The sequence below is a fragment of the Pezoporus flaviventris genome, unplaced genomic scaffold, assembly GCF_033815535.1.
Source record: "Pezoporus flaviventris isolate CSIRO_AGI_PZ_B2104156 unplaced genomic scaffold, CSIRO_AGI_Pfla_v1 ptg000100l, whole genome shotgun sequence".
Taxonomy (NCBI): Eukaryota; Metazoa; Chordata; class Aves; order Psittaciformes; family Psittacidae; genus Pezoporus; species Pezoporus flaviventris.
Window position 1 is genome coordinate 3,898,994 of NW_026892648.1, and position 13,016 is coordinate 3,912,009.

The 13,016-nt window shown below is 53.3% G+C and overlaps 1 protein-coding gene across 5 annotated transcripts in view; it reads left to right on the forward strand.

The window, feature by feature from the left end:
• RUSC2 (RUN and SH3 domain containing 2) overlaps positions 1-7,691 on the forward strand; it is a 53,042-nt gene extending 45,351 nt beyond the window's left edge. For all 5 annotated transcript variants that reach the window (XM_061477275.1, XM_061477277.1, XM_061477276.1 and 2 more), the window contains 6 exons: positions 44-218; positions 1,162-1,267; positions 2,342-2,388; positions 4,000-4,996; positions 5,642-5,815; positions 6,091-7,691. In XM_061477275.1, the coding sequence (XP_061333259.1) occupies positions 44-218; positions 1,162-1,267; positions 2,342-2,388; positions 4,000-4,996; positions 5,642-5,815; positions 6,091-6,271 (1,680 nt within the window). In that variant the 3' untranslated portion in view covers positions 6,272-7,691. The remainder of the gene's footprint in view (positions 1-43; positions 219-1,161; positions 1,268-2,341; positions 2,389-3,999; positions 4,997-5,641; positions 5,816-6,090) is intronic.
• Positions 7,692-13,016: the final 5,325 nt, after the last annotated feature.

Here is a 13,016-nt window from a genome sequence, read left to right on the forward strand (position 1 = left end):
AGAGTACTTGCCAACACTCTCCTTGTTGCCTCTTGCCCTTTAGGCCAAACTTGGGAACAGCTCCGTAAGCCCCAACGTGGGACATCTCATCCTGAAATACCTGTGTCCTGCTGTCCGGGACATTCTAAGTGATGGACTCAAGGCTTATGTCCTAGACATGATCATTGGCCAAAGGAGGAACATCCCCTGGAGTGTGGTGGAGGCATCCACCCAGCTAGGTATGGAGGGAGTGCAGTGATGCCCATCACTCTGCGGTACTCCTGTGCTGTGGTGGGGAGGTACTGGGGAAGGTGGACTATAAAGGTGGGAATGCAGACTATTACCCATCTTTCTGCATGGAATAGGGTGCAGCCTTGCAAGACAGGAGAGCCACTGCTCTATTCTGCCCAAATATTTATTGTCATTTACCCTGAAATTTACGAATTCTCCTATAACAGGATCTAGCAATAAAAGAACCCCAACAAACAAACAAAAAGAATGCCCCTTTTCACCCTCTGTCTCCAGGGTGTTTCTGGACCTTCATCTTTAGCCCTGCACAGCTACTGTATAAGGCAGAGTTGTGCTCTAGCCTGTTCTGTAAGTAAATTGGCACTCACAGCTCTCTTGGCTCAAGCATGTTCACATCTGTACCCTCTGCTAGCACCAGTCTGCACCCTGGATTGTGGCTGCCATCCAGGATAACTCCTTTCTGAGGTTACAGATGGCAGAGCCACACTGATTTCTGCATCATGAAGAGCTTACATCCAGGGCTGGGAAATATTCTAGCCTGTCTGTGTCAAATGTGTAGCTCTGTGGTTTTCTCTGTGACTGCATATACCCCAGATTATAACCACCCAACACAATTCTCTGTTTACCTGCTGATTTTGAGTCAAGGGCTGTGATTGTCCCTGAAGTGTGGCAGGCAGGTCCTTGTGGTATTGAAACTCTCCCAGAGTTTTGGAGTGTCGGTCTGGGACAGACCACAAGCCATCTCTCTTGTGGAGTCTAACTGTTGGGATGGAGTGAGTTCACCTTGGTGTTTGGTGAAGAGGCAATGCACGTACAGGCACAGGCACCCAGACAGACCCAAAGACATCTGTCTTTGCCTTGATGCTGCTTTCCGCAGTGCGGTTTTGGTTTTGCTGACCACAACTAATCTCAGCATCTTACTTCCTTCCATAGGCCCCTCTACCAAGCTGCTGCACAGCCTCTATAGCAAGATCAGCCAGTACACAGAGCTCACCAACCACAGCATGAGGTTCAACGCATTTATCTTTGGCCTCCTCAAGTAAGTAGGCTCCTTGGGTTGCCTGCATGTCACTGTCCTAGTCCTTGACTGCAGGCAGGCAGAGTTGCCAATGAAAACACTTAACAAACCTGGTCAGTTGCTCCCTAGCTATAGGTGAGGAAAGGAGGAAGCCGTGAGCCTCAGGGAACACCAGAATGATTAAAACCTACCCTGCCAGTCCAGAGCTGAGAAGGGATGGCTGTAGCCCACTGGAGAACATTGTCAGCTTGTTTTAGCCCCATTACATTAGGTGGGCATGCTCTGTCTGTCAGGGTTTATACAGTGTTAGACATAACGTATACACAAATTACTCCTGGAAATCACACCTTAATCACTGCTACCTGGAGCTGTAGTGAATCCCAGGGCATGAGGCTCTGAAGGAGAAATTGCCCTGGTCCAGGACTCAAGGCTGGCTCTTCAAGGTTGGATAAGGAGTGTGCACACTACACACAGTGTCAAGCAGAAGAAGCCAGCAATGTCTTTCTGCTTGCAAAGGCATGAGTGCTGCTAGGATAGTATTTTCCTATTCCTCTCCACAAGAGAGCACAGCACAGCAAGGGCAGGGGCAATGGAGTCCCCAGTTATCTCCAAATGTTGGAGGACACTTACAAGCAGCAGCTAGCTTTGCCTTGGTCTCCCTACCAAGGGTGACTCAGCTCTCCCTGCTGGCACAAGGTACCAGCATATTTTGGCCCAAGCCTTCAGTGGTGGTCTTATGTTTGTTGATGATTTGCTTCTTCCATGTGAGCTCTTCTCAGCAAAGCTAAGTTCTGTCAAGGGCATAGGAGCTAAATGATGAGGAAACTTGCTGGAAATGTGGCTTTTAGGGCATAAGCTGCACGATGCCTCATGCAAAGCAAACTGGTTGGACCTGTGGCAGGCTGGGTGTCTGCGGTCAGTGCATACAGATAGAAGTGAACAACTGTCCTTTCACTAAGTCTTCAGGTTCACAGGTTCGTGCTGTGCAAATGCCCTTTTAAAGCCACATTTCCTTTTCACAGAACAGCAAGGATGAAGGGGATGAATTGATTTTCATTCTTTCTTTCTCTCCCTGCTCGTTTTCCCTTCCTGCAGTATCCGGTCCTTGGAGTTCTGGTTCAACCACCTCTACAACCATGAAGGTAAGAGCCTGAGGGCTGTGGGCTGCAGTGGGAGCCAAACTCTGCGCAATGTAGAGCGCAGGAAGGACATGCATTTCTCTTCCTGGTCTCCCAGCCTAGGCTCCTCTGAGCTGAAAGATGAGATTGTACACAGCCCCAGTGTAACAGGGAAGACCTGGGTGGAAATCCAAGCTCCATGTAGCTCCCACCACATCATTCCCAGCTGCAGTTAGTACCTCAGGCTATCACCTCCAGTGAAGATCCCTCAATCTACCCACAGGAGACCCTCTCTGAATTTCTGTGTTCCCTGCCCAGTGCCTGAGAGCTTAATATAGGTGGAGATGCACACACTTCACTGAAACCATTCAGGCATGAGAAATGGAAAGAAATGGAAACAAAAACCTCCTGACAAACAAAAAGCAGATTTTACTGGATGTATCTGGCTTTTTTTCAACGAGAAATGTTTCTAGAGCATGCACGTAACCCTAGAGCAGCACAACCAAGCTGCCTGGTGCCTAGAAGCAACATGACTGAGTGCTAAGTGCACAGTGAGACAGGCGCTCCCAACCTGATGGATGCCTGAGAGTGCTGCTGGCTCAGTCCGTGCTCAGCCCAGACCTCTGCAAGAAAACCCCAGTATCTCCTGGGGACTGTCAGCAGACATTTCCCAGGTTTTTCTGGGCAGTCAGCACTTCTCTCTGGAGCAGACAGGAAAGTAGACTTCCCTTTATACTGAGCAGTGTGGCAAGAGAAAGTATCCTGGTTTTCTGGAGCAGAAGACGACCACCAGTTTCAAACCATCATTAAGAGCTGGAAGTGTGAGCTAAAGCTAGGGCTATCAGGATGATGAAGGCCTAGCAAAAGGGTTGGAGGTAAGGTGCAAGTCCTGTCCCATAAGTTTGTTATCTCGCAGAGTTCATAAATCCTGCTCCTAACTCAGTCCCTGGGAGTGAGACCTGGCAATAAAGGTGAGGCAGAGGGTACTGCAGATGTGGCCAAGTGAAGTGAAGGATGAATGCTGCAGGTTGAAATGCCAGTCCATTTTCTGTTAGGATCCACAATGCAGCCCAGACAGGTCCCTGGGAAGATTATTAAACTGTCCCTGACACCTCTCTGCAAGGGACTGGTACTGGTGAGATCTGCATCTCTTTGTTCATCTCCAGGAGGTGGGAAAGAGAAATTTAACTTGTGTTGGAAGAGACCTTAAAGCTCATCCAGTTCCAATCCCCTGCCACAGGCAGGGACACCTCCCCATAGACCAAGTTGCTCCAAACCCTGTCCAACCTGGCCTTGAACACTGCCAAGAATGGGGCAGCCACAACTTCTCTGAGCAAAATTGATGCTCTTTACTCACACACTATTCCCATGGTATTTTGTGGCAGAGGTCATCCTGGCGGATGCTCTGCCAGGCAGGTCCTGGCTGCAGGCACAACTGGAAGCAGGATATGGGCCAGTTTGCTGAGAGCTCGCAGAGCATCTGGTGCTCCAGACCCAGTGTTGAGCCTCACACTGCAGCCACAGCTCTGACCAAAAACAAACGTCCAGCTCCTTTCCCCATGGCTTCAGCAGCTTCTTGGTGGCTTGGCAAAGGTGCAAGGGCCCCTGCTGTAATTAATGTCTCTTGCCCTACAGATATCATCCTGGCACACTACCAGCCGGTGGGCTTCTTGTGCCTCTCTCACAGCGTGTGCCAGCCTCTTTTCGAGGAGCTCCTGCTCCTGCTCCAGCCTCTCTCCCTGCTGCCCTTCAACCTAGACCTGCTTTTCGAGCACCACCTGATGCAGATGGGCAAAGAGCAGCAGCAGCAGAAGGAGCTGCTGCGTGTGAAGCAGGACCTGCTGCTTTCTGCACACTCCACGCTGCAGCTGATGCGGACGCGGGGCAGCAGCGAGGATCCAGACGGATGCAGCACTGCCCCTGAAGCATGCAAAGTGGGTACCAGGGATGGTGACACCTCACCAGGCCACAGCCCCCAGCAAGCTGCAAAAGAGAGAGTCAAGGGGGTAGGGGCTTCCTGCGGGGATGGTGACAGGGAAGAAGAGAGGAAGAAGATGAGAGAGAGCACGAAGATGCGAGACAGCACATGGGAGGGAAAGAAGGACAAGCAGGCGGGCTGGTGGTACCAGCTCATGCAGAGCTCTCAGATTTATATCGAGGGCTCAGCTGAAGGCTCAAAGTTCACCCGGTATGAGAAGAAAAAGAAGGCTTTGAACACTGTGCCCAGGTCAGGGGAAACCCACAAGGCACCACCTCCCCGTGAAGGGGTGGTGGAGGGTGCAGAGGCTTGCCCCATTGCTGAGGGCAGCTTGGAGGGGAGGCCCAAGGCTGCCAACAAGCCAAGTCCTGAAGTTGTGGAAGAACCCTTGGAAAAGCCCCAGCAAGTACCAGTAAACGAAGAGGTGAAGGAATGGAGCTGGCCCTTCTGGATGGGCAGCCCCCCAGATTCAGTGGTTACAGAGCTGAAACACAGCAAGGAGAAGGAGGCTGGGACTCAGCAAAGAGTGGGAGCAGCAGCAGCAGCCCCCCAAGAGGCGAGCAGCCCCAGTGCATCAGAGAGCAGCCAGCCCATCAAGTGGGGACACTTGTTTGGGTCCCGGAAGGTGCAAAAAGAGCCCAGGCAGCCTAACAGGTAGGGGCAGGGGTGGCTTGGGGCTGGGGAGGGCTGGTTAACCTGGTGCTGAAGCAGTGTGGGTGGAAGCCAAGACAACCACTGGGGTATACCACAGTGGTATATCAGAGAGAGTATGTGAACAGAGGGGTTTGTGACCCCTGCCCACTCCTGCCATCCTGCTGGCCTCCCTTAATTCCTCCAACACCACCACTCCTCTTGGGTCCTACCTTTGCCTAATCCATCTCACAGCTCTTCTGCCTCAGCTCTACCACCACCTTGGCTCTTAAGCCCATTCTGCAGGGGAAGGGACCCTGCTGCATGGCCCTCATCATCACCTCATCCCTCCCCAAAACACATTCAGAGAATAGAACATGAAGCCATCCCTACTGCACACAACAGGTCAGGAGAAGGCACAAGGTCACCCCATGTACCTGAGACCTCCTCACACTGCCTCTCCATCTCTACCCTTACTGCTTCTATGGACACTGCAAATGTCCTCCCCAGTCTAGGCCATGGTGTGTCTGGAGGATGCTGATGGTATGTCTCCAGGAGACAGACTGGGAACCACAGTGCATGGAGCCAGATCTCTAAGGCACGACTGTGGCTGCTCCTTACCCCCAGGTACGCTTCCCTGCCACTACCTGCTCTGTCTCCTTATTGCAGGTTGCCCTCTGGCTGGCTGAGCTTGGACAAGTCCGTGTTCCAGCTGGTAGCCCAGACTGTTGGGGCAAGCATGTGGCGAGAAGCAGCTTCTGAGCCGGAGCCCCCTCAGCCAGAGCCATCTGAAGAGACCCCCGTGGCACAGCCAGCCCAGGGGCTGGCTCCTCACTCTGCCTGGTGAGTGTCACCCTGTGGTGCTGGGACACGGTGGGTTGGGGCTGTCATGGCTCTGCTTGTTGCAGTTTGCTTTGCCCCTCATGGACCAGGGGATGGTTTGGGGCAGGGATGCAGCTTGTGCATCCAGCTGCATCACTACGATCTGGAGGTGAGGGGATCTGGGAGCCTGGCTGGGGAGGGAAGCAGGAGGTGGTTTCCTTGCTCCTCTGTGCTTGTGTTGGTCCCTGGGGTGAATGTCCTGTGGTAAGCTAACATTTGCGTCCCTCTGCCTGCAGCATGGTGAAAGCCCTTTGCCATCACATTGCCACCGAGACAGGACAGTTGAGCTTCAACAAAGGGGATATCCTGCAGGTCATCTCCAAGGTGGATGGTGACTGGCTGCAGTGCAGTCTCGGCTCTGAGGAGGGACTCGTGCCCATCATGTATGTCACCCACCCGGAGGATGAGGACTATTAACGTGGCTGGGGGGCCAAGCACAGTACCAGGGGCTGCTTAGGCTCCTCTGGGAAAGCCCACCCTGCTTAGGGGAACAAACACAGCTTCTTGCTAGTTTCTTACCTTTCATGCCATTACAGAATACAGTAACCATAGGTGGTTCCTTCTTGCTCCTCCTCATGCAGCTGCCAAAGGCCACTTGGCCCCCAGGGTCTTCTGCAAGCTGCACCTTGTATTGCCAGGCATTGCCGTGCATGCAGCCACACCGGGGACCACCTGAACCCCCTCCACCCCACATCATCTCCTGCACCCATAGGCCATGGACTCGTACATAGCAGGAATCCAAGCAGACCCTTCTGGAGCAGCACCCCAGCTCAGATTCATGCTGGAGGGTGCAGGATGCTGGCTGTCCCCTCTTTGGGGGTGGCAGTGCCGTCTGCAGCCGTCAGTATCCCTGGCATCATCAGCCACAGGGTTGGGAGCACTGTGTGTTGGCAAGGTCTTTGCAAGTCTGGGCTGATGGGTTGCACAGCGGCTTGATTAGGGGCTGCAAGGGAGGCTCCCCCACACTGGAGCAGCCCTGTCCTAACATGTTATAGCGGTTCCTGCTGCGTTGTACCTGGCCAAGTGTCCTGGCACTGCCACACTGCAGGGCTGTGCCTGGCCTGGGGATCGGGACGGGGTACAAGTGTGTGTGCAGAGCAAAGGGGTGCGTTGAGTCGTGAGGAAGGAGCATGGATGTTCAGTGTTATGTAGGTCTGGGATGGGTAGTGCCACCCTGTATGGAGATGGGTGCTGTGGGGCATGGTCCTGTGCCCTCCACGCTGAGCACGGAGCCTGGGAAGCCCTGGGATGCTCAGAGGAGGGGGACTGGAGGGGAGGGGGTGAGGGCAGGGTCCCTGACTGGGCTAGGGATGTTCTTTGGTGTTGGGGGCAGTGCTCCCGGCAGGTAGATTGGAGGGTGCTCCCAGAGGGAGATGGGGAGATGGGGAGGGAGAGGTGGTGCTCCCCTTGGCATAGGGTTTCTGGTCTTGGTGAGCAATGCTGTGGGGTGGGAGGGACAAATGTTGTGTACGAGCAGAAAGGGCTGCTGGGGATCGTGGGGTGTTTGGTAGACGCAATGCCAGTCAACCCTTTCCTTGCCATGTTTATGCCACCTGTTGGGATGGGGATCTACATTGGCCCATCAGGTGGAAAAGTGTTAATGGAAGGCCATGCCAGTATTTGGTGCCTTGGCTGGGTTGATGCTGCTTGCAGTGTCATGCCTGGGCTGGCTTCCCCATGGCAAGGGACCCTGGTCTTGCAAGGTTACCTCCTGCTTGTACATCGCTTAGTGGACGTTGCACCATATTTAATTTGTATTTCCCTGTTAGAACAAGGTGTCTCACCTTTATTTATTTCTTTATTTATGATGCATATTAATAAAAAAGGTGCTGATTGAGCTCACTGCTGCCCAGCCTTGTGATTTCAGCTCATCCCTGCAAAGGGACCGATGGGACACTGCACAGGTCTGCACAGCAGGCTTTGTCCTGCCTCCACCACAACCAACACAAGACCTTCAGAAAGAGACAGATTGCTCCCAGCTATCAATCAATCAGACCTGTCAGTTCAGGCTGGGGAGGGGGCTATATCACCTCACCAGGTATCTTGGGAGGCAGTGTTGTTCAGGGTTCCTTGCCTTTGTTCCTTGTGCATGCTCATAGGGACCCAGGCAGTGGAGCTCACACCATTTCACTTTGGCATCAGCTTCCCTAGGGTGCTCAGGGCACTGAAAGGTGTCCATAGGTGCAGCCACACTGGAACTTGTAACCTGTGGACATCAGGAGGAAACCCTGAGCAGCATGGGAAGGAGGTGGTGAAGGATGGGTTGCAGGGCTGGGACACAGAGCCTGGGATAACTTGTCCACAAGGGTCAGTGGCTGCAGGCTACCCACAGAGGAAGGGCTCCAGGGCTTTTAAAGACTTGCACAAGCATTGGATTTCTAAGTCCAGCAGGAATGAGCCCTAAGAGCCCATCTCTTCACTTTACGCCCCAGGAGCTCCAAGGAGGAGGGAAAAGCTCTGCTTGAGGCTCCATCATTTGCTGCAAGAACACCACACTGGAGTTTGTTGTATCAATGTGGACAAACAATTTGCAGTGGTGTAGTGAGTCAAAAAAGCTTTAAAAACCAACAATCCATAAATGAAGCAGCATAAGACCCAGTCCTGGCTTGAAGAGGCACGGAGCAGCTAGGGCTGGCACATGGGATGGTTTAGTTAACCTCTCAGAGGGGGTGGTGGTCAGGGCTGTTTACAAATTACAGATCCAAGCTGCTCTCTGCACATGCACTGGCCCAAATGGGGAAGAGGGCTGTGTGCTGCATGATGCTGAGTCAGCCCTGGGGAACGAGAGGGGATTTACAGCCGCCTGTAAATCCCTGGGTGCTTGCTGCTGGGACAGCCTTGGATGCAGGGGATGCAGGGTGTCAGGGGGTGGATTTGGGGCTGCTGCTGCTGAAGTCTTGTTCAGGGTCATCTGGCTAAACTCAAACAGGTCCTGGTGGTGGCCGTCAGCCTGTCCCAGTCAGGAACTGCCGCAGGGCATGAAGTCCATGAGGCTGGAAGGCACACAGCAGTGCAGAGCAGCCGTTCGCTAGCTAACAGGAGTCCCCGGCCTCTTTACTGCACCAGCTAAAGCCCCTTCCCAACATCCTGGTTGCAAGCTGCCTGCCAGGGCCAGTCCCATGTTCCCCTGCCCACCACAGGCACAGGGCAGAGCAGTCACCACCCCAGCACCAGTGCCCACCTCGTACGTCCTGAGGTGCAGAGCAAGGCCAGAGGCAGCTCTGGACCAGCAGCAAGATGCACAGTCTGTCCTGCCCATCGCATGTAACCTGTGCAGGGTCCTGGAGCAGTGTCAATGCCCTCCAGTCCTGCTCCTTGCAGGCGGCTCTCAGGTGCTGCTCAGGGAATTTGCTCCTGGCCTCCTTGCAGATCTTGGAGTAGGTCTTAGCAAAGAGGTGCAGGACTCTGGGAAAGAACGCTGGGAGCAGAACATCTGGCATGTGGGAAGCAAAGAAGAGCCCTTAGCAAACTGCCAAGCTGCTCTGGGGACAGGCTGGGAGAAATGAGATGGGAGCACACGTTTAGGCAGGACACACAGCCAGAGGTGGGATGGGGATGGTCATGGAGTGAGAACAGGCAGCCCTGGGGTGAGCACAAGGCCCTGGGGTTATGCAGCCACAGCAAGAGAGCTGTCTTCAGAGGGGGAACCCTATAGGTGAGCCAGGACGCCGCAAACAGTTTCCAAGGAGAGACCTGCAAGCCATGCTTGCAAGACTCATGGGGAAGCAGAGGGTGTCTCATCAAACAGACTCAATAGCAGTCAGTATCAGGACTGCAGGAGGAGTGTGACTGTCACATCATCATGACTGCTGCAGCATCCGACAGAGAACAAAGAAGGCACCACATTAACACAGCAGCTTTTCAAGGAATCATAGAATCACAGCGTGGTTTGGGTTGGAAAGGACCTTAAAGCTCCTCCAGTTCCAAACCCTGCCATAGGCAGGGACAGTTTCCACTAGACCAGGTTGCTCCAAGCCCTGTCCAAGCTGGCCTGGAAGTGTCAGTGTGGTGGAAAATGGGTTCATGCTCTGCTGGGGCTCTTCTCTTGCAAGGGCTGCAGGCAGTACCGAGTCTGAGGACAGCAGGGGGGCAGATGTCTGCACAAGGGAGCACGGGTTGCAAGCAGGAATGTGTGCATCCAAAGTAAAGGCCCACATATTAGGGAATTGAGGGGAATGCCTTTCCTTCCCACACCCTTCCTGGCAGCCAGACCCAGCACTCACCCTCCCAGTGTGACAGGCAGTGGCACATCCCCAAATCCCACACGTTTCCATGCAGCAGCTATGCCATACAAGGCAGTGACCGCCAGGCTGGGGATGGGCATGTCGGTGGCTCTGACACCCCTGTGACCACTGTTTTGGGGACGTCAAACCATGTATGAGCACATGAGAGCTTTGTGCATACTCAAAACACCCAGGGCTCAGGCTAGCCCTTCTGCAGCATTGCCTGGGGACAGCCCAGCTCCTGCTCCAGGCTTACAGAAGCTGCTTCCCTGGTCCCTGGCTGGTGTGACCCTGCTCATGGCAGGAGCAGTGCTGAGGCAGGAGCAGGCACATCCCGGTTCCCTTTCGGTCGAAGGACACACGGCTCTGCGGTCATGGCATGTCCTGGGACTCAGCACTGAAACAGGTGCATGCCGTGTTGACTCACTTCCTTGGCCCCTCACTGACTCCCTCTCTGCCTCAGTGCCCCCATGTGCACAAGGAAACCCACGGGGTTTCTCTGAATGAACCTCAGTGTCAGCACTGCCCTCAAGCAGCCTTCACAGCACAGAGCCCCTATTTCCCCTTGCTTCAATGCTCATGGGGCAAGAGCCAGTCTCTGTGCACCAGCATCTGCCTGTGGTCCATGGGTGACAGCATGGAGATTTGGGTGAGGTGCTGCTCCTGGAGAGCATCATGCAGGGAGCAGGGCATGCAGGTGCAAGCACCAACTTCCTGCCGCAGGCAGGAGCAGGTAGGAGCCCTCTCTCCAAGTGGCCCCAGCAATAGGGTCCCCACTTTAGGAGAGGGATGCAGACCTTTTTGCACCACAGACAGGCCTTTGGGAAGAAGAATCTCAAACAAAAGGAAGAGACTGGATGCAATACTACCATTGGCTGCTTTGCAGTAGCAGGCAGAGACAAGAAAGGCATTGATGCATGGCTCCTCCAAGTGTGCCACAAAGCCAAGGGGGAAGATAGGGAACTGAGCACCATGCAGGACTGGAATAAGCATGTTCTCAGGAAAGGGATGCCCGATAGTGATGGCCACAACATGCTTCATTTCCATGACCCTGAATAATCACCAAAGACCGTAAAAATCCAGTGGCATCTTGTTTATCTTCAGAAAGGGGAAATGTGTGAAATGAGGAAACTCGGATAAAATGAAGCTAAAAGAAGCAACATGGTCACATAGTGTCCAGCAAGCTTTCAAAGATATAAGGCAGCTGTTCACGGCTTTTGGTATCAAAAGGTAAAGAGAAACCAGCATGGGTAACCACTAGGGCCAAGAGGTTAAGTGGAACAGAGAGGCCCCTTCAAAGAGTTGTCTAGATGACAAAAAATAGCATATAAGATGTAGAAGTTCAGTAAGACAAACAGGAAAAAAGAGCAAAGACCAGCCTGCAGAAGCAGCCAGCGGTCCTTTCTGCAAGCACTTCAAGAGTTTCAATTCTGACACAAAGTCTGTAGGGTCAAGGGGAGAGCATGCCCTTACAGAGGAGAAATGACATCCCCCAGGGTGGCAAGATGGCTGTGAGACGTGGCTCAAATGGCAGCACACTGTGAGGTCATGGCAAGGTGGGACATGTGCGAGGCAGAATGCCTGGATTCTGGCACCACATCAGGATGGAGCTCCCTACCTACACCCTACACAGATAGACCCTTATCATCTTCCTGCTGTGCCAGACCTGTGCTCTGTGATGGGGTGTCACAGTGGGACCTGCCAAACCCAGAAGCCCCAGGACACCTGTGTCCTGTCTTGTTGCAAACAAGCTAAAGCTGACTTTGTGGCTTTGGGTTTGCCTTGTGCAAGCAGAGCATGCAGCTGCTGGACCCACTGGGGAAGGTGGCACTGGCTTGGAACACCCCTCTACCCTCCGTGCAAGAGCCCGCGTTACTCCGAAGGCTGGATTTTTTCTGATGTGGAGCAAAGGGAAGTGTGAAGAGTGAAAGAGCAAGAGGGCTTCCTGGCAACTGCTTGGGCCACACTTCCTCCATGGCTTTTGAGGTTTCAGATGGGGCAATGAAGGGCTTTTGGAGATGCCGTATACCCTTAACATAGCTGCTGACAGCCACTGTGTGGGCAGTGGTGCACAGAGGGATTGGGGATGTGATTTTTTTTTTTCAGTCTTTTTCGATGTATGGGATTTCTCTACTGATTTTTCCAAAGATCTTCCAAATGAGCAACCTATTCCTACTGATAGTGTGCTTTTGTAGTCCTTCAATTACTTCTTGAAAGACCCACAAGCATCAAGGGGAAGGGGGAATTGATATCTGAGTTGCTGGCTGTGCACTTGCAACCCCAAGGCACTTGTTAACATTTCAGTATGGTAAACTTTCTATGGGTGAGCTTCAAATCTGAGCAAAGGGCACAAAAAGCCATGTTCCTCAGGGAGACCAGTGGCCCTGCCAGCTTTGTTGCAGGAGGAGGTGAAGCACAGACAAGATTGTGAGGATGACACTGCATTTCTGAGCATAAAGGGCATAAGGAAGTGGCCAGGCAGACTCCAGCTTTGTCCCTAGATGTAAAAGACTGATGGAGGATCTGCCCTCGAGCACCATAACTGCAGAAAAAGACTTGTACCACATTGTGCTCAGATTTTTGGTGTGGCTGGAGTATTTGGAGAGGGCCAGCTCATGGTGGCCTTCTTCGTGCTGCTGAATAAAGGTGTTGTAGGGTGTGCAAATCAAACAAAGCATGTGCATCAGTAGAAAGCAAAGCCTGACCCCAGGCTTGGGAGTACTGGGTCTTGCTGAAGAGCAAAGAGGAAGGCCATCACAAGGGGCTGCAGCCCTGTAGCGAAGCCTCAGGAAAGATGTCAGAGCTCGTTTTAATCGCTGCTGTGTGTTTTGGCTGGGATGCAGACCAATCACATCCAGCTGGAACACAGATTCACCAATTCCTGCCCTGGGCCACCTCAGGTCGGCTGCCCCAGCCAGTGCCACCAGCCTCCAGCTGGA